The sequence below is a fragment of the Saccoglossus kowalevskii genome, chromosome 2, assembly GCF_978046115.1.
Source record: "Saccoglossus kowalevskii chromosome 2, keSacKowa6.1, whole genome shotgun sequence".
Lineage (NCBI taxonomy): Eukaryota > Metazoa > Hemichordata > Enteropneusta > Harrimaniidae > Saccoglossus > Saccoglossus kowalevskii.
Window position 1 is genome coordinate 16,282,945 of NC_140642.1, and position 27,763 is coordinate 16,310,707.

General features: G+C 34.8%; 2 protein-coding genes across 4 annotated transcripts in view; one reads left to right on the top strand and one right to left on the bottom strand.

The window, feature by feature from the left end:
* The window catches only part of LOC100375350 (DNA mismatch repair protein Mlh3-like), a 21,630-nt gene extending 18,286 nt beyond the window's left edge, over positions 1-3,344 (top strand). Inside the window, exons 7-9 of one of the 2 annotated variants that reach the window (XM_085492164.1) lie at positions 1,129-1,231; positions 1,383-1,549; positions 2,921-3,344. In XM_085492164.1, coding sequence (XP_085348290.1) covers positions 1,129-1,231; positions 1,383-1,549; positions 2,921-2,989 — 339 coding nt within the window. In that variant the 3' untranslated portion in view covers positions 2,990-3,344. The remainder of the gene's footprint in view (positions 1-1,128; positions 1,232-1,382; positions 1,550-2,920) is intronic. The other variant, XM_085492171.1, reaches the window with a different exon arrangement.
* Positions 3,194-27,503, bottom strand: LOC102808888 (exportin-5-like). Of its 2 annotated transcripts, none has more exons than XM_085492191.1 (29): positions 27,330-27,503; positions 26,068-26,189; positions 22,793-22,865; positions 22,216-22,353; positions 19,093-19,275; positions 18,757-18,789; positions 18,126-18,311; positions 17,823-17,899; positions 16,992-17,091; positions 16,044-16,256; positions 15,406-15,496; positions 14,738-14,851; positions 14,381-14,538; positions 13,970-14,065; positions 13,479-13,520; positions 11,252-11,338; positions 10,636-10,835; positions 10,225-10,390; positions 9,638-9,753; positions 9,181-9,281; positions 8,797-8,902; positions 7,799-7,935; positions 7,243-7,387; positions 6,781-6,875; positions 5,691-5,833; positions 5,399-5,503; positions 5,004-5,141; positions 4,444-4,614; positions 3,194-3,786 (listed from the first exon to the last, which is right to left on the bottom strand). In XM_085492191.1, exons 1-29 carry the CDS (start codon positions 27,420-27,422, stop codon positions 3,643-3,645), a joined length of 3,573 nt encoding a protein of 1,190 aa, XP_085348317.1. In that variant the 5' UTR covers positions 27,423-27,503; the 3' UTR covers positions 3,194-3,642. The 2 variants fall into 2 exon arrangements, with proteins under 2 accessions (XP_085348317.1, XP_085348311.1); XM_085492185.1 differs by having other exon boundaries at positions 11,252-11,341.
* Between the last annotated feature and the right edge of the window lie 260 nt (positions 27,504-27,763).

The window sequence follows — 27,763 nt, forward strand, 5'->3', positions numbered from 1 at the left end:
CTTGCTTTTCACTATTCCACTAATGCCTAGAATCTATCCAGAGGTCTACTGACTATACACCACTCCACTAGCACCTAGAATCTGTGCAGCATTCCACTTGCTTTTCACTATTCCACTAATGCCTAAAATCTATCCAGAGGTCTACTGACTATACACCACTCTACTAGCACCTAGAATCTATGCAGCATTGCACTTGATTTTCACTATTCCACTAATGCCTAGAATCTATCCAGAGGTCTACTGACTATACACCACTCCACTAGCACCTAGAATCTATGCAGCATTTCATTTGCTTTTCACTATTCCACTAATGCCTAGAATCTATCCAGAGGTCTACTGACTATACACCACTTCACTAGCACCTAGAATCTATGCAGCATTTCACTTGCTTTTCACTATTCCACTAATGCCTAGAATCTATCCAGAGGTCTACTGACTATACACCACCCAACTAGCACATGGAATCTATGCAGCATTCCACTTGCTTTTCACTATTCCACTAATGCCTAGAATCTATCCAGAGGTCTACTGACTATACACTACTCCACTAGCACCTAGAATCTATGCAGCATTCCATTTGCTTTTCACTATTCCACTAATGCCTAGAATCTATCCAGAGGTCTACTGACTATACCCCACTTCACTAGCACCTAGAATCTATGCAGCATTCCACTTGCTTTTCACTATTCCACTAATACCTAGAATCTATCCAGAGGTCTACTGACTATACACCACTCCACTAGCACCTAGAATCTATGCAGCATTCCACTTGCTATATGCCACTTACCTAGGACCTACAATCATCACAGTCAGCTATTGATTGCCATTAACTAAGCAAAGGTATGATGCTAGTAATATTTCATCAACGACGGCTATTGGCGGTCATTTTGATTAGTTGAATGAAAATGATGTTAATATCACAATCTCAAGTATCTGTGTGGTTGTGGGAGAATTTAAACTGGCCAATTAGCATAGATGCTTATGACATACCATAGTGGATCATACTAAAGTATGTGTCATAAGGTGAGTTACATCGATTTGCCATGCTAATCACTAATACTTTTCATGCTTAATGTACTTGTATATTTATTTTAATTCACATTTCAAATAAGTCTTTATTGGTTTCAGACATTATTGAAAGAGCACATTGATTTGCTACAGAAGACCTCGGGTGCATGTGCTGTGTTGCCAAGGACACTCACAAAAGTGTTGAACTCACAAGCCTGCCATGGTAAGATGTGAATGCCATGTATGTAGTAGACCCACCAATTGTTTCCATGAGTGAAACTGTTTGCAGCCATAAATGCTGTATGTATTCATTAAAAGCCACTTTAATACTAGTATATGATAATAATGGTGTCCGATTCATTTCTCTTTACAAGGGGCAATCAAATTTGGTGATGCTTTGGACCACCATGAGTGCACATCACTGATCAGGTCCTTGTCACATTGTGATTTACCATTCCAGTGTGCCCATGGTAGGCCCTCATTAATGCCCATCATTGACCTGGATATACTCCGCAAACAGTTGGATACTGAGGTAGGTCAGGTAATATGCTCTCCCATATCCAGACACGTACATACAGACTTGCATGGTTGTCAATTCAACAAATCACGAAATATCACGATACTACCTATGAGTATAGTACTTGTAACTGGATCAGGTGATATGGGATTAGTGAGCAATCGACATACACATGAATAACAAGCCATGCATGTCACAGTCCCTGTTAGTTATCAAATTTAAGATATATAGTTTTGTTTATAGTAATATAACTGGAATATAACCATGTCAGGAATATGATTTTTTAACATTAAAATGATTGACATTTGTATCTGATCGTCAAACAAGTACTTGTCCATATTGAGAGATATTGCCCTGCCCATTTAAGAGATATGGCTCTAGAAGCCCAATCATTAAAACAAAATGGCCGCCAGTCAGCCATTTTGAATCCAATCTGAAAAATAAAATGACGTGCATCAGGAACCTGTAATGTCTAAAGTATGTTATAAGTTTGAACAAAACCCATCCATAAATGCAAGAAATGCTTGATATTTGGGGATTTTTTTATCACAAAAATAGCCACCAGTTAGCTACTTTGAAAAGGATAGTCAAACCAATATATCTGTATAATGAATATTTAAAATTTGAACGTAATCAGTGAAAGCAAGTCAGACATATGGCCGCCAGTCGGCCATTTTGAATCTAATCAGAAAAACAAAATGATGTGCATCAAGGTCTTATAATGTCTAATGTATATACCAATTTTGAACAAAAACCATCTGTAAACAGCCGAAAAATGCTTGATTTTGATGATTTTTAGCACAAAAATGGCCGCCATTGGACCTTATACCTTATGCAAACAATTTTATTTTTGCAGATTGGATTCAAAATGTCTGGCAGCCATTTTGTTTCAATTAATGGGCTTCTAGACCCATATCTCTGACTTGCTTCGACTGATTATGTTCAAATTTTATTTTTTCAAAATGGCTGATTTTTTTTAATTAATATCTCCCAATATGGACAAGTACTAGTTTGATGATCAGATACAAATGTCAATCATTTTAATGTTAAACAAAACTATATATCTTAAATTTGATAACTAACGGGGACTGTGCCATGCATGGCTTTTTTTTTTTGGTTTGGTAATACCGACAGTTTCCAAATATTTGCAATCATCACGCATTGCAGAAGTAAAATTCATTAATATCAAATTTGCAGTATGATTCGTTGGCATTGATTCCGCTGCAAGTCTTTTTTACGGTGATAACTTATTCGTAATCTGTTTTCTTTATGGCCATGGAACATCGTAAGTGAATGCGTTTTGATGGAAATGATACACTATGTATGGCTTCTACTGTTTTTCACTTAAAATTAAATCGGTACTTGTCAATAATTTATTTTATCAATTCATTTCAGAAATGTTCCAAACCCAAACTGTGGAAACTTAAGCATTTGATGGATAAAGAAAGCGAGATGGAACAATGAAAGCAGCATTATGCTAATTACATATAATTATATACCAGGTTTTGTTTTTACAGCATCAAACTTCATAGTTTGTAGGAATTTCACTCGCTGCAATAGAAATATATGGAGAACATTTTAGATTGTATGCTGTAATTGTACTGATCAAACTATTTACAATGTATAATAGAGAAACTTCTCAATAAAATACATACATACAATGTGAAATATGAAATAACAGAAATTTATTTCAGTTGTACATTTCTTCATCTACAAATAAACAATATTTATTTATTTATTTGGCATTACACACCTAATTTAGTATGTACATGTAATATTGGACTCTTTAGTATTAAAAATTGCAATACTACCGGTATAACTCTGTGTGTATGTTGTGTGATATATTTTACTGTCTAGACAGCGAGGGGCACTGATGTATAAATTAAATTGCAGTGGCAGTGATTTATTGCTAGCTTCTCAATTTATATAATTTGATCACATGGTGTATATTGTCAAATTCAGAAAATCAATTTTTCGTTAATTTACAGAACAGAATCTCAAAGGCCAACTTTTTGAATTTTAAAAAGTTTTCTCAGTTTTAAGATTTAAAAAATAAAAATGACCTGGATGTTTTTCGTTTAAATAAACAAAACTGTGAATCTAAAATACAAATGTTCTCAGTTTCCACTAAAGAGCGATACAAGCCCAGCTTCTGTGGAATCTTGCTCAAGAACTGGACGAAGTCTTCTCTTCGATGACTTGAATAATGGCGGCAGATCCCGAATGTGGACGTGTCTCTTGAATTGCTCACCCAAAGCTTGCTGAAAAATGAAATAAAAATTTGAAGTTAGAATGCTACTCAGCAGAATACTTACAAATTTTATGATAGCCGTATGTGATAATATATATAAGTCAAAAACATACTAGTAACATTGTATATTCAGTTATGATAGCTAGGGCACATCTCATATATGGAGAGTTAATTCAGATTCCTCCCCACAATTTATACATTTTGCAATAAATTGTACTCCTGGGCAATATAATGATATTGGGAGTCACCAGTCTAATTGAAAATGATGGTTATATTTTAGTGGATTGTGGCTATTTTGTTAAGTATTGTAACACGTTAACCATATGGCAGAGATATTATGCCAATGACATAGACTGAAAAAATCTTATGTTAATGATGGGGTACTTATTGTTCTAAGTTATTTCAAAAATATGGGTTTTAAAAAGTGCCAAAAAATGCAATTTTTCATTAACATTGTGTTCAATGGAATTGTTCTAAAGCGTATTTTTGAAAAATATTACCGGGGGATAGGACAAATTTCTCAAAATATGTCAGTTATTTCATGGTGCCATGGGAGAATACATGTAGCTCCATGATTTTACACAATAAACCAATGAACATTGCCATGCGATTTATGACAGATTTTCTCTAAAATTATCAGTGGGCTTCTACCTTAAGAATGACTCACCCCTATAACTCCAGAGATCAGTTTCTTGAAAGCGTCTTTTTTTCGTTTTTCCGATACTGGTTTATTGGCTGCATTCATCAGAATGAATCTGTCGTCAAATTTCTTAACATTGTCGTAACTACAGTCTGGGATTTGCAGCAGGACTGAGGCAATCTCTTCGTACATGGGTCTCTATGAGAAAAACACACAAACAAATTGACATAGCTGTATTTACATCTAAGTGGACTGACTTTAATGGAGAATTCAAGCGAACACACAAGTGAGCAAGCCATCTTGAACTGCTTTTGGTTTACCAGTGATGATTCATGTTCTTTTTGCCCAATCATCGTCGTTGGGAATTATACGATGAAAATGAAAATTACACTTGAACCCACTGTATTGCAGTAATAACACGCATAGTACACTATATATTTTAAGAATATATAAATGATGTGTGGTAAATTAAAAATAATCTATTATTAGATACAACAATTTGTCGTTGGATGAATACTGTTTATTATGTACAAAGATGGGAATAAAACATGGTATACGGCTTTGGTCGTAGAAGTTCACCATCTTACCATTGCGCAGTATGCTTCAAATGCAAGGCCAACCAGTGCCGCCTGACACGCGTCATGCTGGCCGTGAACTTGTAAACCACACAATACCATGACAAACAGCTGAGTGGATGCGTCTGCAGGTAGCGGTTTGGACACCACCTAACGAGAAACCAACCAAAGATATTATTATTGGCTTTGTTACTTTCCTTTCACCATTGCATTACTTTCCCCAATGGGTGTGTACATACTGATGCGAGTCACTCAGAAATGCATACATTTGTAGGTATGCTTCGTTTTCAACACCTATTAAACTAAAACGACTGCAACATTGATCGTATCATTACATGGCATGGAACCCAACAGATCAAAGTCTGCCCCATATAAACTGAAATGTAATAATTATAACTGTCCCTCACCAGTTGTAAAACTAATTTGCATATGTTGACAGCTTTCATGCAGGTTGTTGTATCAGCCCATGCTAGCGGTGAAAAAGTGGACATCAACAGTATCTCACATAGGGACTGTAGAAAAAGTATATTTCCATTAGCAAAATTACACATTAAACTAAATTATAATTGTTTTACATCATAAATTCAGCATATAGCTTTAGCCCTTCAGTATTACCCAAAGACTAGTATTTGTTCCAAGACCATGATTAACACGAGATACAACACGAGATACAAAATACATATAAACAACCATTGTTACCTGATCTTCCAACAGACATTTGCCCAGTTCACTCACAGTGGCCTTGTCATCACCGACTGTTGCAATGGTGTCCATTTCATCCTCCCCTCCCATATCCATGGTGACACTACTCTCAGCTGTCTTGCCAGCTCTAAATAATAAAGCTGTAAGAAAGGAATCTAATAATTGACTGAATAGCAAGAATATATATTGTCCAATGCTACTCGTATTGTCTTACAGAAATAAAGAACTGTTTCTGGACTTAAACCACACTTGTAATATCACACTATTAGTAGTGTTTATTTCACAGAAGTGCCACCACTGCAGTGGCTTTGGCAGAACCTCCCTGAAATGGCCATTCAGGGGTGTTCTGGTAATGATGTGCACTATCAATGTTCCATGATGAAAGTGAGTGCTATTTCTTCTTTCTTTTTAAAATGACTTCGGGTCAAATCACAATTTCAAATCGGGTAAGTCCAAGAGTTATTTCTCTACTGATTGAGCTAAGCAGGTGATCATACATGCATGTATCACATGTACCATCCAGTTAGTTGCATATCATACCAGACATATCTATTAATTCAAACGAAGGAAACAAAGCGATAGGTTCGTGTAGAACCTTGCTCAAATCACCATTGTCTGTTTTGATACTGTGGGGATACCATTGGACAGTGGGCGTGTGGTTCAAGTCAGATAACATTAGCCTTCCTGTGTATCTGAATTGGAATCTCATTGGGCATTGCCCTTAGTGATTCTAAGTCATCCACTTGTTGGACTATACATTACATAAAACACCAGCAGGGCATTTCTGTAATTTCACGATTTACTGCCACGAAATATGTGCAACTGATTCAACAAATTAATGTATATGCCTCTCATGCAGTTTATAGTGAGTATACTTTGGTAAATGAAAAAAAAACTAAATAATTGGTTATATTTCTAAGACCAAAACACAATTCCAAATTATAGTGCATTGTGGGATAATTTTGACAGAATCGAACCAACTCCACCCATCTCATGCCTAGTCGTTCAACCTAACAACTATCCCAGAATGCACTATAATTGCGATATGGTCTATTTCTCATTGATAACACAATTCGTATTTGTTTACTTAGTAAATCTATATAATCCCTTGTGAGCAATCTTGTCATCTGATCTTCCAAAACTTCCTGTGATTCCTGGTCATCATCATTGTCTTTTTCTGTGCTGATGTGGAAATACACAAACATTGTGAATATTGCATACATTTAGGGTACAGAGGTATGGTAGTTCAAAAATGTTCTGACTTGACTAGAATATAATGGGCAGATAAGTAAATTTCATTCATGGGTCTTTCTTTCACATATTCAATATATACAATATAGTCGCCACATACTCGCGGCAAGGCACAATAACTAACCAGTATCTGCATACCATACTGTTGGTATTTGGCCGAGTACTACAGCGGCAGATGAGAGTGTACATACATGTAAAAATCTGTGCTGATGTTATAACTTTATCTTACAATACTAATACCACACACCAGTACAAATGTGCAAGACAGCTTAAATTTCTATCATCTCCAATATCTTACCTTGTTTCACTTCTCTTACGTATAACCTCCCATTTTGCGCTGAGTTTAGTGATTAAAAACGAACACAGTTGATACAGTATTGGTACAAGCACTGTGGAGTGACACTCACTAGGACAGTACTGCGTGAATGATTTCATAAAGACACGTGAAATCAAATAAGTTAAGGAAAAATGCATGGTAAAAAAAAGTGTATTTTAAATGTTTTAAATTTATGTTTTTTTTAAATAACACAAACTATCGGTGATATTAACAAGTCCAGTATTTTTTGCTATCAACATACAGGCCTGGAATACAGTAGTATTGTGATGCAGTAGATTAAAAAATCACGTCTGGTGGAAGGGGGGGGGGGGTCCCATAATTAGTGACATGTACATGTTAGTGGAGCATGTTCACTTTTCTTTGCTATCACTGTAATGTACAGAAAAATATTGCTGAGATTACAAACTTAAGATTCTCAATAATTTTGTATTTCGTAATGAGGTAATTCCATGTCATGTTACTGTTATACCAGGCAGACTGTGAAATAAGACTGATCTGAAACGAACATAAAGGATATGAATGATTGGCCTGAGTCTGTGATCTGGTATGTGTTCCATGTTAACAAATATTGAATTCAGGATGACCTGAGTCAGCTTAGGTACTGTGTAGTACTCGTAACCGAGGCACAGTCCAGCATTCGCCAGAATATGGTAGCTGTAAATAATAACAAGAATATAGTAAATTTCTGCAGAGAATGTGACAAATTCTGTAAGTACGGTACAACTGTATACATATTCCAAACTTTTCAATTTTTCAGTGTTTATTTTTTTTATGCAGATTCCCCCTTGTTTAGCTCCAAAGCGTTGGACATAAAACTATTTACATGCTGATTATTATCTTAGAGCTTATCACAGCAGAACCTGAAATATCTGACAGTATTTGAGAAAAGTCACAAAGAAAAGAAGTGAAATGCTAAGAGGATACAAAGACATGATAGCATTGATTTGAAAAATACTTCATTATCATAAGTGTTGTCATGGATTTAGTTATGCTGTGTGGCAAACACAGATTTGCAGCACAGTTTGCCATTTCTTTGCAAACTTGGTGGAAAATCATAAGAGAAATCAAAACTGATTCTCTCAATTTTTAAACAAAGAATATAATCATTTTGTCTGTTAGTGATTATATTATAATCTTTAGTTAATACAGATATTCAATTAGAAACTCTGAAATCTTCAATTAGATAATTCTGTCTGCACATCCATTATGGTAGAGTGGAATGGCTGGATGAATGTGAATACAGAGTTGCAAACTAAATAAATGTATCAGGGTAAGTAAGCATTTTCAAATCATCAAATTGGCCTTTTTTCCCAATTAATTAACTTCAATCAAGTGAAGTACATATCATGTAGAAGACAACTATAGGCTACATGGACAACATTTAAACACATCACAGTCAATTTCTGACCACACTAAGAGAAACCATATTTTGACACTAGAATAACGAATATCTTGATAAAAAGTGATCATATCAACACAACAGGTGTATGTACAGCAAATTTAAATCACACATACCAGTTATCGTGATTAATGGCTATAAAATTATGCATTCGTTCCACTGGTGATTTATTGACAGGAACTTCAGCAGCGGTTTCCCCAGAGAGATAAGCTGTATTGATACCTGGAGAGAAACAATACAGAGAAGTTTGCATGGTAATTTGCTGTGAGATCACTGAAGAAATGGAAATATTTGCATATAGCTATTTTTTCAAAATAGAGTTAAAGCTATGACGTCTAGGACAGAAGCAATTTTTACACACATTCATTGACGTTTTTAGTTACGGTAGTAATTACTGAGGGAGCAACAACAATGAGTACCGGTACAGACATTTCCCTCTTGTATACCTTTCCTCTCACTCAGTAATTAAAGCAATGCATGCAACTAGGCAACTTTCTCACCTAAAGCCGCTAATTTCTCATGTTCTTGCATATCATAAACTTTGCTGTATTCAGGAGATAGTTTAGCCCTCATCTCAGGTAACCACAGATGATTGAATGTCCTGGAGAAAAAAAAAAAAAAAAAACAGTATCCCAATCACATACACACATGTCTGCAAAGTATGAGCCTCTGTACTCTGGGGGGAACCTAATCTCAAAACCAAATCTCCAAAAAATGCCTGGCGCCACATCCAAGTAATTAATTCCATGATGGCAGCATGTGGGGAACCCTGCATGTGGCACATTTCGTGATGCAATTGATCTTGAATATGTGGTAAATTACTATCAATGTCAAGTAAAGATCAATATCAAAATTTGGGTTGTAATGCTCTGCTGAGATTAGATGCTGGTATAGGTAAGACACACTACACATTAACACCCCCACCCGCTCATACAGCAATGAATCAAAAAAACTGACCTGATCAGTGAGAAGACGTTATCAAGTAGAACAGATGCAGCACTCATGCATGGATTCTTCAATACAGGAACATCATTCTTAAGTTGACCACTCACAAAACCACCAACTCTGGCTTCCTATGAATGAAAGAGAATAATGAGAATAACAGCTACATCATATTCAAAAGTTTTTATCTGATTTTTCCTTCCATGTAATATATGAACATTGAATCACATTACATATAATAAAGCTCTTGATCAGACAAATATTACTTCCTGAGTCATTTCATCATGTGAATACATACATGTATAGCCATGGTCACGGTCATGATCAAAATGAGTACAGCGTTCTTTTCATACAACACATGAATCCCATCACATTCATGCAGAATTAATTTTCAAAAATGAACTTTCCTACTGATTTATGAGTTAGGTAAGAATAATACGAAATCATCTCGCAATTTGAAGAAAACGTCCTCCTTCTGTACTGCATGTGGCATTCAATCATTGTTAGGCTTGATTACAAGCCCTCACCATCACTTACGTGGACACATACATTTTGTATAGGTGACAAATCAGAAAAATCATATGATTTGAGTGTTACTTTACCTCAAGATCACTGGGCCATCTGCTTCTCTTCAACATTGCTAGAATAGTGTTGATGCAGTACACGATATTGGATCTATTCACACCGACAACGTCTTCAGTGCTTGGTGCAACCGGCTGAGTGTCTAGTCCAATGTGGTGAATGAAATTAATGGCTGAGGAAAATGCCCTAAAAAAGTACAGATTTGAATATAATGAATAATTGCATGCCTTTATTTGTGTAAAGTTTACACATTTCCTGGTGCTCATCTTAGTACATTAGGAATATACATACGAAACATAGAGCACTACTAACTTGTTGCGTGCCCTCAGTGGTGAACAATGATATTCATTTGTTTTTACATACTGCCTACTTATCTATGGTACATGTATTTAATACTAAATATAACACACTTGCGACCATACCCAACTTACATTTTCATTGTATCTGAAAGCCATATCTGTTGAATCGGCAGAGCTATTTCATCAATAAAAGCCTTTTGTTGTTCAAAGTTCTTGACTTCATTACTGAGCAGTATAAGGGCTTCTAGCAGCGTGATTTTCTCAAGCTGCGTAAGCTCTTCCAAGTCTGTACTCAAGTTCTTTACCTTATCGTAGATTTCATCAAAAAAAGTCTGAAGGGAAAAATTTTTTTTTAAATTTTCAGTTAATTATAACTGAGCAACATAAATTGATGAAACTTGAATGCAAAATTTGTTTTTCTTTGTTATCTTGATAGTTGAGTTTAAACAGTCACAAAATCTGAATCTCATTCATTTGGTATGAACAAAATGCAACTGAATGTCAGATCTTTCTAACTGACATGACAGAAATCAATAAAAAGTAACTTTCCATATCTCTGACTTTACGCAAATCTTTATATCGTAACTGCTCTAATGTGTTCATTTCATAAGAGACAAATTTCACAAGTCAAAGAAACCATAAAGCATTGTAGCAGTAAAATTTTCACTGTGGGAGGGGGGGGGGGGTCTTTAAGACAGGGAGCCAGAGTGACACGATATGTTCGTTATACAATGCAAAAGAAACTCACCAGAAGTAACGTAGGAAAATCTTTACAACTTTTGACAAAGATAGAGCAAGCGTGTCGTCTGACGTTTTGAACTGGACGGCTTCTGGTCTTCTAAGAAAAGAGTGAAATGAGTATATTGATAAACATTTACAAACAAATAAAAACAAAAAATATATATAAAACAAGCAGCCTGTCGGCTGAGATAGCTCTGCTGTTAGCAATGCACATTTCAATTAAAGAACTGAAGACATCATTAGAAAATGAACAATATGTATAGTATCAAAGCAATCGGACTTACAGTTTTTAACAAGAAGTCGAAAATATCACTTTTTACCAAAAATTACAAAAATATTCACCAAAATAAATAGAGAATTGAAGATATCATCACAAAACAAACAAATCTGAGAGAGGTCCACATGTAGTACCTATATATGTAATATCAAAGCAATCGAACTTGCGGTTTTTAACAAGAAGTCAAAAATATCACTTTTTACCAAAAATGACAAAAATATTCACCAAAATTAGAGAACTGAAGATATCATCACAAAATGAACAAATCTGAGAAAGGTCTACATGTAGTATCTATATGTGTAATATCAAAGCAATTGAACTATTGGTTTTTAACAAGAAGTCGAAAACATCACTTTTTACCAAAAATTACAAAAATATTTACCAAAATTAGAGAATTGAAAATATCATCACAAAATGAACAAATCTGAGAGAGGTCCACATGTAGTACCTATATATGTAATATCAAAGCAATTGGACTTGCGGTTTTTAACAAGAAGTTGAAAATATCACTTTTTACCAAAAATTACAAAAATATTCACTAAAATTAGAGAATTGAAGACATCATCACAAAATGAACAAATCTGAGAGAGGTCCACATGTAGTACCTATATATGTAATATCAAAGCAATCGGACTTGCGGTTTTTAACAAGAAGTCGAAAATATCACTTTTTACCAAAAATTACAAAAATATTCACCAAAATTAGAGAATTGAAGATATCAACATGAAATGAACAAACCTAAGAGAGGTCTACCCAAGGTACATATACAGCAAGTATCAAAGCATTCAGGCTTGTAGTTTTCAAGAAGAAGTCGAAAAAGTAAAACATTGACACGGACGACGACGGACGACGACGACGACGGACAATCACTCATATGATAAGCTCCGCTCGACAAAGTCGACAGCGGAGCTAAAAAAAGCAAACGGCATGCTTGCAAATCTTGCTGTACTTAGATTAAAGTGTGATCTCTGTTCTAGCTTTGGATCAAATTTGCCTATGCAAATGGCTTCCAGACAGCCATAGTGAAATCCAATCCTGAAATGAAATGCATGTGTGTGTGTGCGCGTGTAATGTATCACTATGACAACTTTAGATCAAAACTACCCACCCAAGCAGTGTGGCAAAATTCACGGTAACATTGCTAATGACATAGTCCCCATTGTAATTAGTGGAAAAGTTATTCATGCCTAAAATAACGTAATATGGATCAAAAGCATAGTTAAATGATTTAGATTGTATAATTGGTTGGTCTAGCATCAACAGAAATTAGATGTATTAATTGACTCTTTCAAAATCGAAATATATGGTCTGAAATTAAACAGGATATAGTATTCATGTATTTTTTGTATCCAAACTGAATTTCATTTGTCCAGGCTCATGTACAGAGATATAAGATTGCAGGCAGACAACCATCTTTGATTCAATTGTGAAACTAATTGTCATGGATATGTATCCTAACATGTATAATTTGAAGCGAAAAAAAACATGTCAATGATACGTTTTGAAAATACAAGTTGGCAGCCTGTTGGTCATTTTGGATTTGAACACAAAACAAATCATTATAGAAATGTATATGTTTAATGTTTGTATCGAATTTGAGTGAAAACCGACAAACAAAATGGGTGCCAGTTGGCCATCATTAATCTGATTGCAAAACAAATTATCATAGATTACATGTCCTAACATGTATAATGTATGTACTAAACTTAAACAAAAACAAAACAAAATGGCTCCTAGTCAGCCATCTTGGATTGAATCAGTAAACCACTGCATGTGCATATGTTCCAGATAAAGTACTAGGCACTTGCAGAGAATGAACAGATTTGGTTTACAGGGTTCTGAAATATGACTCTGGCCAGACAGACAGAGACTGAATTGTAATGGTGAAGAAATCACTGGTAATGTGATAAAAAATGGTAGATTTAAAGGTAGCTAGAGAGAGAGAGAATGAACATACCTTGGTTTGACCAGGCAAGGAGAATACAACACAGTCAAACAACTAGAATGGAAAATAAGAAAAATGTGTAAAGCATTGTCAATTTCATAACTACAGTTTAAATGACACTGGGATAAATATGCAAATGATATGCAAATGAATATGCAGTTAGTATGCCCTCTATGGACTGATTTTGTAGGGATCTTAATGTAAAACGGAATCCCAAAAATTCAGTTGAGCTTGTTGGCTGCTGGGAAGAAATGTCTTGTATGCGATTGCAGGTGACTTCTGAAGGTGAAAACTAAAATCTTGTGGCCCCTGATTTTATTTTCATAAAATGAGAAATTTATTAATATGATTTTTCAAGGTATGATTTTGCTGCATCAGGGAATGTACAAACGAGCTTTTGTTCAGCCTCGCAAAATCTCTGAGCATCAGTGACGCATTCATATTGATGTAGAGGTCACACTTCACGCATTATGTCTGAGAGTTACATGACAGTGGTTACTTACCCTGTGTAGCACACGTGGTAGCAACTGTGTGGAATACTTCATAACAGGAAATAATGACGAGACACAAGTGAGGGCGCATGACAGTAATAGCGGATCCTGTTAAATTGACACGAAAATTTATTTTTAATTGCATATTAACTTGCATATTAAGACGAAATTCAATCGTGCTGCTCGCAATCATATTTTTATGCAAGATGAGTCCACCAAATTTGTGCTAACAAGTAGCACTAAAACAGATTACGCGAGAGCACACTCAACTTAAATTAATTCCAATTAATAACAACGTAATCAACAACACTAATTAAACTCCGATGTGTGATTAATTAACAAATAACTCACAAATAAATGATTGATTCAATCTTCTCAGCAATTTTGTCATTTTTAATTCATCAAATACAAATAAACAAATACCTGAACTTGATACGACAAAACTTGGCTTAATAATTCGGTGCATTCTGCAATGGGTGGAATTTCTAATAAAAATACTTTTTGCATCACACATTCTACAAAACAAGTCATGGCATCCCAGTCTAAGTAAACTTGAGAATGTAGACTGCATGGAGTGTTACCTGTAAGTAAACATAGTCAAACTATTGAGGCCTTGCACATTCTATAAAACAAGTCATGGCATCCCAGTCTAAGTACATTTGAGAATGTCGACAGCATCAGGCCTTAGCATCAATAGTTGAATAATCGACAGATTGATCCTTTCAGATGATTGGGTCAATTAGTAGAAAGGACAGTAGAAATTTGAATGGAATTACTTACTGTCGGTTGGGGCACTAAGCTGTTGCCTTAGCCATTGCTTCGCAAGGTCGAATGATATTAAAGGTTTGATTCTGTTGCAAAATCTGATGGACTCTATCTGGTGTGCTCGGAACACTATTGACACCATGAAAAAATATTAAGACATGAAAATAAATGATATACATTTAAAAGATAAATTTAATAAATATTTGTGGAAGGAATTATATAACAATACAGTAATCTGCATCACATGTTGAAGGTCAACCTATGACTCAATGTCCAAATAAACGGCTGTTTATTGACTAAAAAAGTCATAATGAGCGTTACAATATAAACTTGAGATGCGAGTGCAAGTTCACCGAGATCTCATCGTATTGAGTGATATCCACCTGTGCATTCAAGTAGTACCTATGTATAGTCAGTCATGTGACTGAATAGAACCAACCAGTACATAGTACATGTATTCAAAATCATCTGAAACTAGCAAATCACAGGCAGGTATACAAATCGTCAAAAATGAATTAAATTGATGGTAACTACCTGGATTCTTATTCATCAACAGACTCGTAATAATTACAGTAAAAACAAATAATAGAATCGACTGCACATTTAACCTTGATAAAATCAGTTCATCTCAAAAACAGGTACTTCTTACAATATCATACTTCTTTTCTGTGAATATTACTTACAATTGAAGAAATGGTTGAACTCTTCATCCGTATCGAAGTCTAATCTTGAATATGCACAGCTGGGATGGTTATCTTGGGAAGGGAAACCATACTGTAAAACACAAATACATATCGGTGTCAACTTTTCACTCAATGGAATATCTTTCTTTATTAAAAATAAATATTCCTCTTGGCTTTATAGGAGGCAACACTAATGACTGTTATTATTCTCTGGAAACCTGAATACTCTTCTCACCTTTGATGCAACCAATGAAAAAGGAATGTGAAAAGAGTTGGGCTTAAAAAAAATGTTTCTCATCAATTTAATTTACTGTGACATGCATGTTTTAACACGCACTCACGGCAACAAGAAACACAAATATTTTTGTTGTTAGCATTACTGATAGTGTTGTAGCTAAAAGCGGGTATCTGCCAAATGCTTTAATTATTTATTAGCTTGGCTTTATTTTTGCAGATTCATAAATGCAAAGTTAAACTCAGTTTTATGAAAATTTAACCATGGAACAAAAAACGTAGTGAATATACACCAGACCCTACACTCTTTTTCTGTCAACTTACCGGTAACTTTAGTTTGTTTTTTAGTTTATTTTACTGTCTTTGTGTGACTCGAATAGATAGATAAACAAACAAATAAATACCTTGGTTAAGTTTTTCATTGCTGTCGTCAGAAAACTTGGAATGGCACTAAGTACAAGGGCATCCTGGGAAATAATATCATGCCGGAAGAAAGATGACCAAAGTGGTTGTGTTAAGTCTTTTAAATAAATACTTGGATGCTGTGTAAATGCTAAGATGGCTTGTAAATACTTGTTGAAGTTAGTTGGCTGTCCTACGTCAGTGGACTCTGCACCCTGCAAGGTTATGAGACCAGATATGAGTAATATACAAGGTAGCGATGTAATTATCACTACAAGACTTTTTATAGGTTTTTATGATGTCATAACACGCACAATAATGTAAACCTATATTCACAATTAATTCATTTTAACAAAAAGCCCTCAAATTTAATTAAATTTGTTTAATTCTGATGGTAGTGATTTATAACAATAATAAATCTCCAGTGTCATATTGAACGCGGAAAATGGTCTAGACGCGACAATTAGTACGGCTTCGCCTCATACATTATCTTGCCATAGACCCGCCTCCTCATCTAACATGGCATTGTGGGAATTCATTATTTAAATACAGGCATAATGTTATAATTTCATGTGAATAAACATTACATTTAACATGCAAAATAAAACATCGTTTTGGAAGCCACATCAAGGTTATTTGTTGACAAGATTGAAGCACAAATCTTGGCTAAAAGTTAATGATACACCATGTTTTAATTTGTCAATATTCGGAATGCCTGTCAATAAAAGTGATAATCCAAACTTTCAGTGTCAATGCATTTTTTTATGGCAGACAATGGTGTAGCAAAGATGTTGGCATATAGGAATAATAAATCTGATAAAGTTTGCAGGCATCACATGTGATGGATGGACCATTCAGATTACTTTCTGCATAATGCACTGGTGCAAACGAGGGATTGAGGAGCTTATGTTAACATGCCATTCATAGAAAAGATGTAAATATATACAGACCCAGAGAACAAACAGCTGACTACCAAGACCAGTTAATACTTGACAAAGGTGTTTCAGAAAGACGTAGTTTCTCTCATCCATCCCTTCCGCAGCTGCCGACCTATCAGAAAAAATCAATTATTTTAACCCACTTTTATTTATTACGATTCTAGCAATGCGTTTCTAGTATTAATTCTAGATGTAAAATATATGTACGGAAAGGGTTGGGGACTATTGTACAGGGGACTGTCGGTGAATAGCTTGTGGCAGCCAAATTGTAAGTTTAATCAGCGTCAATAACAAATAACAATGGCTTGAATAAGACACAGTGAAGTGAGAAATTGAAAATGAGATTACGCTTTTTGTAAAACCAAATTCAGTGGTCACTTTTTAACTGCAGGAAATTTACTGCATTTCTGTAGGAATCTTTTATGAGTACAATTGCTGCAGCAATCTATCATACACTGTTACAGTATTTAATGAAAGAATGCAATATTTCAAAACAGGTGTGTGGAACAGTTGATTTTCTGTTCGACTGCGAGATCTTGGGAGTTGTGTGAAAAATGTGCACCGGACGTCTGCGGCAAAAATTTAAAGGTCAATCTTTGACAGGGGAATATTGCGTTTGAATACCTTTACTTCATCGAAATTGACCATCAAATGTGTACAGCATATTATTAATTAAGCATGGAAATATGATATCCCCCAAAATACTTTCACATTTGTCGAATCCCTCTTGATGTTTGTCGCCAATACGCTATGACGTTTGTTTGTCCTGTTTTTACGCTCGAATTCACGCATAACGCAGGATCTCGCAGTGAACAGAAAATGATACTCCTATTCACGACTTACTCAGCGGCTCGAAGTATAAGCGACATGGCATCCTCACTGAATAACACTAACAGAGGTTTTCTTTCTTCAACCTTGCCCTGAAAATATGGCAACTATTCTTGATCAATAATGCATATTCAAAGGTCAAACTACGATATCATGACTTGGATAATGTTAATCACTGACATTGAAACTGAGAAAGTTGTTCAGTTTACAGAGACGTTCAGTTTCCAGAGGTCATATGAGCAGGAACAATACAATTCAATATTAACCATGTGCAAGTCCATACACACATGAAACAAAAGACTATATGAATCAGTGTACCTTTCTGTTTACAATCATTTGCAAGACTTCCGCTGCGCCTTCTTTCAGTTCTTTATCATTGAGTAGCAGACAGAGACTCTGCAGAAGTGCATTGTCTTGTGCCGTTATATTACTGATGTGAGCCCATTCAGCGTACCCTGTGAATGCCATCAACACTGCCTGCGCTACCCGACAATGTGCCATGGCCTGAAATATACATGCTACCAAAAATTACCATCCATCCTCTTCCTGGAAAACTTATATAAATACATCAGAATTGTATGTGGTGTTCACACAAGGTATTGATTCTATAGCTGCCTTAATAAATTTGAATAAATCCAAAATGTGTAAATGATTAAATTCAATCAATTCAATAATACAGTTTATAGATAAAATAGGTCTAATTATGACAGTGTGGGGGATTTTATGATTTCTAAAAATATTCACCATGTCGAATCAGACAGAATAAGAAAACAAATTAAGTTGCCTAACCAAATATATGTTGTATACTATATATAATGTATACAAGGAGATACAACACTTTTGTACTGATATCCCAGAAAACGAATTAATCAAATAAATCACAATTCTTGAATTTTCATGATTGTAATTAAATTAGATATTCTAATGAACAGTGAGGATGCACACATACCTTGGTTTTCTCAGCATCAGTACTTGCATTCATCTGAGAACAGAGATATCATTCGTTTTTTTATGAGTTTTAACACACTGACACATAAAATAATATGTTAGATATCATTTCTTATTTATATATACAATATATTTTGAACAATTTTAGAAAAATGGATGAAAAAATTGTATTTAGATAAAACTCCTACACTGGAAGTGGGAACATTTTATTGCAGCTGTTTTAGTTGGTAAATGTACTCCGACCTCTGACTTCTGACCCAACCCCCATGCTCAGCTATAAAGTTACAAAAAATGGTACAATAAAGGTCAGAGTTGAACTATGTCAGTATGTGCTTACCATCAAGTGATACTGAGTTGTATGTGTTTTCAATAACGCTAGAAGAAACGAAAAAAGTTCTGACATATTTGCCGTCAGGGCCTGTTGTACATCTCGTCTTCTCTGTGACTGCAGTGTTTGGAATGCCACCACATCCTCCGCTAACCTCAAAAACATTAACAATACCAATTCAGTTTGAATTTCCTAGGACATGTATGAAAAAAAAAGACTGTTGTTACAGAATTCAACTAAGTCAATGATTAAAGTTGTACTGCAGGCAAAACTTAGTTGAAAGCCCTTTTTAATTTTGAGTAATCAAACATGAAAGTTACGGCTTTTGCAAGTTCAACAGAACAAAAGCTGTCGCATTGTGTTATTTATCAACTGAGATATTCTATTTTCTATTCATAAATCTTGTCATGCATTAATGTTAGACTTCGGGTATGCGTTAAACATTACCAATCTAAGAAGTACATAACATTCAATGTTTGCTCAAGCGCAATGATAGCATGAGTAAAGATAGTCATTCTATAAACTCAAAAGAGAGGTGTCTAATTGTTATACAGGAAACAAATCACGAGTCCAGCGAGCGGACATCTCAAGTTAAACTTTAAGTATAATAATGAATCAAAGAAAGCTTAGAAAGAACTCCCGTGTGCTGAGAGTTTTGGAGACACATTAAAAATTAATTCAAAATTACTTATGCTTGAGATATTGATGGAATAGCTGAAAACTAATTATGCAAATAAGGTAACTAATATGAACAGATTTAAGTGTAAAACTAACAAGGTCTGCACAATGTACCAAGTTTCATTGAAATGTGATTAGAACCCAAAAAATATTAGTTATTATGCTAATTAGAGAATTAATATGAACAGATTTTAACACAAATTAATCAGGATGTCTATTGTCCTAGAGCATTTATGGACCAAGTTTTATTCAAATGTGATGATCAATACTTGAGATATCAGTATTAATTAATTATGTTAATTAGGTGATTAAGAAGCATAAATATTTACCAAAAACTAATATGATGCATAGTCTTAGGTTCATTGAAATGTGATGGGTACTCTTTAAAAGTTTCATTGAAATCCAATGAGTGGTTTTTAGACATCAGTGCAACAGCCATAGAACAGCAAAAAATTAACTAATTATGCAAATTAGGTAATTAATAGGCACAATTATTTATCCCAAAATTAATCAGGTCTCTGCATAGTCCTAGAATATCTATGTCGCAAGTCTCATTGAAATGTGATGATTAGTACTTGAGATATCAGGTGAAAAGCTGAAAATTAACTAATTATGCTAATAAGATGATTAATATGCACAAATATTTACCCAAAAACTAATTAGGTCTCTGCACAGTCCTCAAGTAACTATGTACCAAGTTTCATTGAAACATGATCATTACTACTCGAAATATCAAAAGCTGAAAATTAATTAATTATGCAAATTAGGTAATTAATATGTACTGATATTACCCTAAAATTTATCAGGTCTGTGCAGTGTCATATGACACCTATGTACCAAGTTTTATTGAAATGTTATGATTAGTACTTGAGATATCAGTGGAAAAGCCGAAAATTGATTAATCATTATGTAAATTAGGTAATTAATAATATTAACAGATTTTTACCCAAAACTAATCAAATCTGCACATTAGTTCAGAGCATCCATGTGCCAAGTTTCATTGAAATCCAATGAGTGGTTCTTCAAAAATCAGTGGAACAGTCATAGAACAGCTAAAAATCAGCTAAGTATCATGTAAATTAGGTAATTAATATTCATAGATTTTTAACAAAACCTAATCAACTCTGCGCATTATCCCAGAGCATCTATGTACCAAGTTTCACCAAAATTTGATTAGTGGTTCTTGAGATAACGGTGGAACAAAAAAAGTGACATACATACATACATACATACATACATACATACATACATACATACATACATACATACATACATACATACAGACATACAGACAGGGTAACTGCAAAGACTCCCTTTTGTGCTTCGCACACGGGAGTCAAAAACTGCAAATAACCGATGTGCAGCAAATCGAAATAAATTTTCATGGCGTACGCTGCATTTGTTTTTCCAGATTTTGCGATGCCGCACTCCTGAAAGAACTGTTAGAAAATTGAACGCGCAACAGTAGTAAAGGCTTGAACACTGTAGCGTAAGTCTCAAGTGCAACTTTGTATCAACAAATGTTCGTCTTTTGATACTTATTAGCTGTCAGAGACACGTATCAATTGTCCAGCCCAATGAAAAGTCTGATTCACGTCCTCTGCTCAATTTGCGACTCGAGCATAACAGTTTATCAAAACAAAACAATTTATTCAGCACGCTGTTCACCGATATATAAAAGAGTGTTTTTTTAGGCAAGGCACACGGTAAAATGACTACTGTATACCAATAAATCGACACATTTGAGAGACAACTATCTAGTCTTCAAAAAGCAATGTAAACTCTGTCAATCCTCAAAATAAACAACAGCTTGAATGAGGTGTGAATGAGATCGGTTCGAACTGCAGTTTTTATGCAAATTCGTGCGGTCGTCCTGAACCGCACTGTCTATTGTTTAAACTTCCAAACCGCAAAACTGGGTTTTGTTCGGGCGGTTTAGGGCGGTTTGGATTTTCGAAGGTTTGACCCGCATGTTTGAATACAAGATCACCCCTTAATGATTTATGCCCCAAGACACTGAAAACTCACAACTGAATCTCACACTGAAATGCTCAGTGAGTGATGTTTGGATATTGGCAAAACATTTTGTTGCGGTAAACATTTTGCAAGACGTAGCATTTCTTGCAGTCAGCAGCTGCATGACTACTGGAGCATTACTCAACAGGTTGTGATAAAAATATAACTCAGTCATCATGAAATTTGCTAAAAGCTGTGCCTCATTCAGGCACGAAATGATAGCGAATTAATGCACAGTTTATACTCAATTTAGTTCCCTTACATGCAGTAAAACTGATAATTCATCAAAGACTTCTAAATGACCAGTTATGTACGAATAGGAAATATGTAAACAAATTCTGGGAGAAATGAAATTTCCTAAACTGAAGGCTGTTAATGATGCAATATATCACATGGTTTTAATAACAGAAATATTACAAAATCCCTGTTAGTGCTTACCCCTTGTCCGCAAAGACAATTCAGCTCACTTAATAACGTAGGCCAGTTTTGTGGCCATTCTCGTTTCACCATTTCCACCACAATTCTTGACAAACCGTCTTTGATGTACAGCTGCTCATTTAAAATATCTAGTGTCCCCTTTGCATACAAGAAAATGAACAAAATTAATTCAAACTTTTTGTGAGATTCTATCAACGACTCAAAAACAGATGATGGCAAAAAAAATATGAAAAAATATATAAAAATTAAAAAAAAAGTTGCGCCATCATTTTTGATGGAATAAATCTCACTATTTGTCAAAATGTTTACTCCACTATTTTTTGGCAAAAACAAGACAATTTTACTACCCGTTATCTCCAATTTTGATCACACCTTTTTTAAGATTTTTTTTACCTTTTCCGGCGACTACAAATTTTAGAATGTGACTGCTTGAATAAATGCAAAAACTTTGTGAGTAAGGACAAAAGATTACAATTCCCACCATGCATGACATTCTTGCTGAAAGACTCTGGTACCACACTGGCATTTCCAGCTGGCAAAATCATAGGTAATAGCAATAACTAGAAACACAACTTACCGTGCTGAGTAGCCGCATCACGGTCTCTTTAAAGGTCACTTTGTCTTCAGGGCCCATTGAATTCCAACGAAATCTAAAATCAGGTGTTGAAATGAAGAACGTAAATTGAGCAAAAGGACATAAAAACATAAAACATAAAACACAAATAACAATCAACCTCTGCTCAGATGCATAAATCTTTTTCAGTGCTTTCAATAGGAGCTGAATTCATGATTACATGTCATGTTTGTCATATTTTCATCATTTCATTTCGGGTATGTATATTAATTACTAGTTCACATGACCATATATGATCATCTGATATGTTATTCCCATCTCTTGTCAAATGCCTCCATTTTAGTAGTATTTGTATGTCCTTATCGGCAACAGTGCTTGAAATGTTACAGTTATGCATTTTAATGAGGTCACAACAGTGCTTGAAATGTTACAGTTATGCATTTTAATGAGGTCACATGAACCCATTTGTACAAAGTAGGTAATTAATTTGCAACCTTGAAGTTATCAGATCTGTGGATTATCTAAAAGGACCTATGTACCAAGTTTCATTAAATGAGTGGTACTCATTTGATGAGTGGTACTCAAGATATCTGTTGAGCATCTATAAATTACTTAATTCATGCAAATTAGGTAATGAGTAAGCACAAAATTTAACCCTAAACTAAACTTGTATATGGCTTATCCAAGTTTCATTGAAATCTAATAAGTGGTCGAGATATTGGTGGACCAGCTAAAAATTGGCTAATTAATATGCAAATTAGGGTAATTAATAAGTACAGATTTCAAGCAATGACTAATCTGGTCAGTGCATTATGCAAGAGCATCTATGTACAAAATTGAATGGTACTTGAGAAACAAGGGGCAATGCTTAAAATTGTCTAATTAACATGCAAAGCAGATCATTAATATACACAGATTTCAACTATAATTGGTTTTTGAGATACAAGTGGAACAGCTTTGTCATGTATAAGTTTAAAGGCTGACAGTAGAATATGCCATATTATGTACCCATTGCTATGTCTGGTATTTTTCTCAGAAGGTGCTTTGATCATGCATGATATATGCAAATTAGCAAGTTGATCGGTTAAAGCACAGGGAGTTGGACAAACTTGTGTATTTTAATAAATTATTAAATAATAAAGTGTTATATAACTTTTCTTTTACCACCCCTTCCTGGTATCGATTTCAAGTAATCGCTGATCTTTGTTTATACCACTCTTTCCTTTATCATAATCTTTGTTACGCGCTAATGTTGTATGCAAATTTTAACGCGCAATGTAGACACGCCCTATTATAGTAAAATATCCCAAGGGTTGAAACGCGCCAGGACTGTGGCATGAGCACAACCGTAAAGCCGGTGGGCATTTAATTTATTCATGAGATGCATTAATAAACAAGAAATTCTGCACACGACTATTTTTTTAAATCCGGCAAGTGTAATCTCCGACGCTACGCAACTTCAATGAATCAGTGACTCTTCTGTAAAATGGTTTCTACTTCAAATGTCGTTCGCGTTGCTCTTCGAGATCTTTCTAATGAAAATAATCAACATAGCAGCAGCACAATTCATGGGAAAATTGTTTACTTCTGATCATGTGACAACAATATATGAGCCATTCTCTGCGATAGAGGTCAAAGATCACTACATTCGGTTTCCGGCTTTACGGTTGTGCTCCTGCCATGTCGCTTGATCGCAATAAGTTTTAATTTGACAAATATTCAAGTGCAAATGCAATTGTGTCACTTTCTAATGTTATCCATGTCATTACAGAAGCCATAAATGTAAAGAAAACGAACTTTGAAAGGTTCGAATGCGTGATTTTATGCCACAGTCCTGGCGCGTTTCAACCCTTGGGATATTTTACTATAATAGGGCGTGCCTACATCGCGCGTTAAAATTTGCATATACATTTGTACATGTAACATTAGCGCGTTACAAAGTTGTGATAAAGGAAAGAGTGGTATAAACAACTTTACAAGGATCAGTGGTTACTTGAAATCGATACCAGGAATGGGGGGGGGGGGGGTAAAAGAAAAGTTATATAACAATTTATAATTTAATAATTTATTAAAATACATAAGTTTGTCCAACTCCCTGTGGTTAAAGCATTCAAATGCACCAGTTTGTTGCCATTTTTTCAAAAATCCAAAATAGAATACAAACTATTAAGTCACATCAGCATTATTTTATTTTTCTCATCAGAACCTTTGGCCATCCATTCTACATGCAAAATATCAAGTTGATTGGTTAAAACTGTGGCCATTTTTGCAGAAAAAACAAAATGGCCGCCAATAATGACTTATCAAAATTATTTTATTTTTAGCTATCCATGGTAATATTTACTACATGCCAAATATCTGAATAATTTGTTTGCTATCTACAGAAGTTCAGTACAAAACAAATTTTAAAATAATAAATAAAAAAAACTATGTCCTGTTTAAAAAAAATCAAAGATGGCAGCCTAACCACTGGACCAATCACAAAAAGCAGTGCAAACTTTAATGACCATTATACATGTATGCTACAAAAAGCAAATTTCAGGTCAATGAGTTCAGTGGTTCTGAAGAAGAAGATTTTTGCTATTTTTCGTAGGAAAAACAAGGCAAGAAAGGTCATGTAACCACTAACATTTTTATTCATGAAATAGGTAGCCTATATGGCGTAATTATTAATAATAATATACTATACATATTTAATAAGGGTCAATTCAAGTTCAAATTCTATTTATGCACCATTCACGCAATATGCAAAATTTCGCAGTAAACAGAAAACCTATTATGTAATAGGATCTTGCAAAAGTCTCAGTGACTGTGTCTTTAGGAACTTAAACATAAACTCCAACAAAATTTATCAATTTTATAAAATTCATGAAAATTTGTCTCTCATGTCCATGATGTCTGCTGATGTAGTTACCATGTAGTCAGGAGTTTGATGGACCTTTTGCATGACCCCCTAAAGGTCATACATCCTGGTACTTTCTGAGGTATCATTACCTAATAACAGCAATAATTTCCATTATCTGTTTTTAAATTTAAATCTCAATAACTGAGAAACTGCTAGTTGACTAATTAAGAAAGTGTCAAGATAAGTGACATTTAGGGAGACCTGCATATTTAAACATCAATGAAATAAAAAATTATACACATACACACAGTAATTGATTCTTGAATCCATTGGAGTTGTTGTCATACATCACCATGCATGATTATCCAAGTTTCTATTTGATAATCATAATCACACATACTCAAACAGACTCTATATATTACAATAGACTCACTTAACACAGTGCTCCAGAAGCTGCAAACCAAAATGTCTTATAACAGGTGAATGATGTAAACCAACCAACTCAATACCACATGCTGCACATTCAGGTGACTTCTCTTTAAATTCTTCACACACCTGGTAACACAATATATATCAACAGTTTAGAACTCTTTCTTAATGTCACTATTTTGATTGTAATCCAATTTTCAAATCAAAGTCACTGTCATTATTTCACTTCTGAGATCGAGTGTCTGAATAATAGTGGTATTAATTATTATCTTTTTTCATAAAATAAACCAAAAAAGTCCATAGATTCCAGATTCATTGGAAATACTAGAGATAATGTTTTCTGAGCTGCGCTGAGAACTATTTTATCATCTCTCATATACAAGAGTGCCAAAGTGATTTGAGAAGAGGCAGCCATGTGGAATGAAATATCACGTTATACTTCCCGAGTTTAGGCAAATCACGCTAACGTTCCATACATTACGTAAACGCACCATGCAGGCTGTTGAATTTGGAACATATTAAAACAGTAAAATGCAAAAATGTTAAAAAACCAAGTACGGACAGGTTCACCAACTGATCAGTAGATGAGTATATGACATGTGAAAAATTCTTATCAATAAACACAAAGAAAATATGATGAATGTCTTCTTGTATGGTTACACACACCCGGAATTGTTGTGCCAGACTGTCAGACGCCTTGTGCAACAGTGCTTGCCAGTAATATCACAGAAATTCAAATAACCACGCAATTTTTTTTTATTCGCTGTACCTCGATGAATACTTGTCACATCTGAGAGATAAATCTTCATACACAGTGTACACCTCAGTTGCAGTTAGGAATTGTTTGAAACTATGATCAAGAGCATGTGTAAATACAATTGATAGCATTACCAAAAAAAACTTTTGCAGTGTATTCCGGCCACAAATGATTTGTGACTAAGTATCCGATGAATTGTTCGAAAAATAAAATAAAACCAACACAAAAAAATGGAAACTTTTTAGGTATATAATGGAAATGTTTGAAAAATAAAAATCCTAATACACAGTAATGTATATACCCATAGTGGCTGATGAAGTTGTTACTACAAATCATTCATAGACTATGTTATTCGTCAGTAAAATGCTACCAAGAATTTCGAATCTAAGGTCTGGGTGTTTATTATGTACTAGTATTCAACAAGCATGTGTTTACAACAGCACGCTCCAAGCGGGGCAGCTGCTCTATGGTACTCGGGTTGTATTTTTATTTAACATAAAAATAAATACCTGATACGCATCTAGACGCTTTTGGTGGTCCACTGATGGGTTCATTGCCGTGTTCACAGCTTTCACCAGCTGTTGGACGATTGCGGACGACATGACTGCTCATCCAAAGCGACAGTTACTCGGTATAATAATACCTGCGTGCGTGACATGGAACATTCACAGGCGGCATGAACAAAAGGGCGACCCCAACGTCGTCGCACTTTGACCTCAGTGATTACCCACAATGCGTCAGTTTTGACAAGATGCTCGTACCTTGCCCCGCTATAACTTTCTTGGACGGGGCGCCATGATCCACGGGTCCAGATATAACCATGGAACTATTTTTAACTTTTACTTATTATCAGTTTCATGCTCAATTACAGTAACGTGACGTGTAGTTGATTTGTTCATGTGGAAAGGGTTTGCAGTCACTTGAGAGTTGAAAAATTCAAACC

Coding starts and splice junctions, on each gene's coding strand:
- LOC102808888 (XM_085492185.1), bottom strand. CDS start 27,422: ATGTCGTCCGCAATCGTCCAACAGCTGGTGAAAGCTGTGAACACGGCA. Junction 22,866..26,067: donor CTTCTGGAGCACTGTGTTAA/GTGAGTCTATTG, acceptor ACCTGATTTTAG/ATTTCGTTGGAATTCAATGG. Junction 17,900..18,125: donor AAATGATTGTAAACAGAAAG/GTACACTGATTC, acceptor CCATATTTTCAG/GGCAAGGTTGAAGAAAGAAA.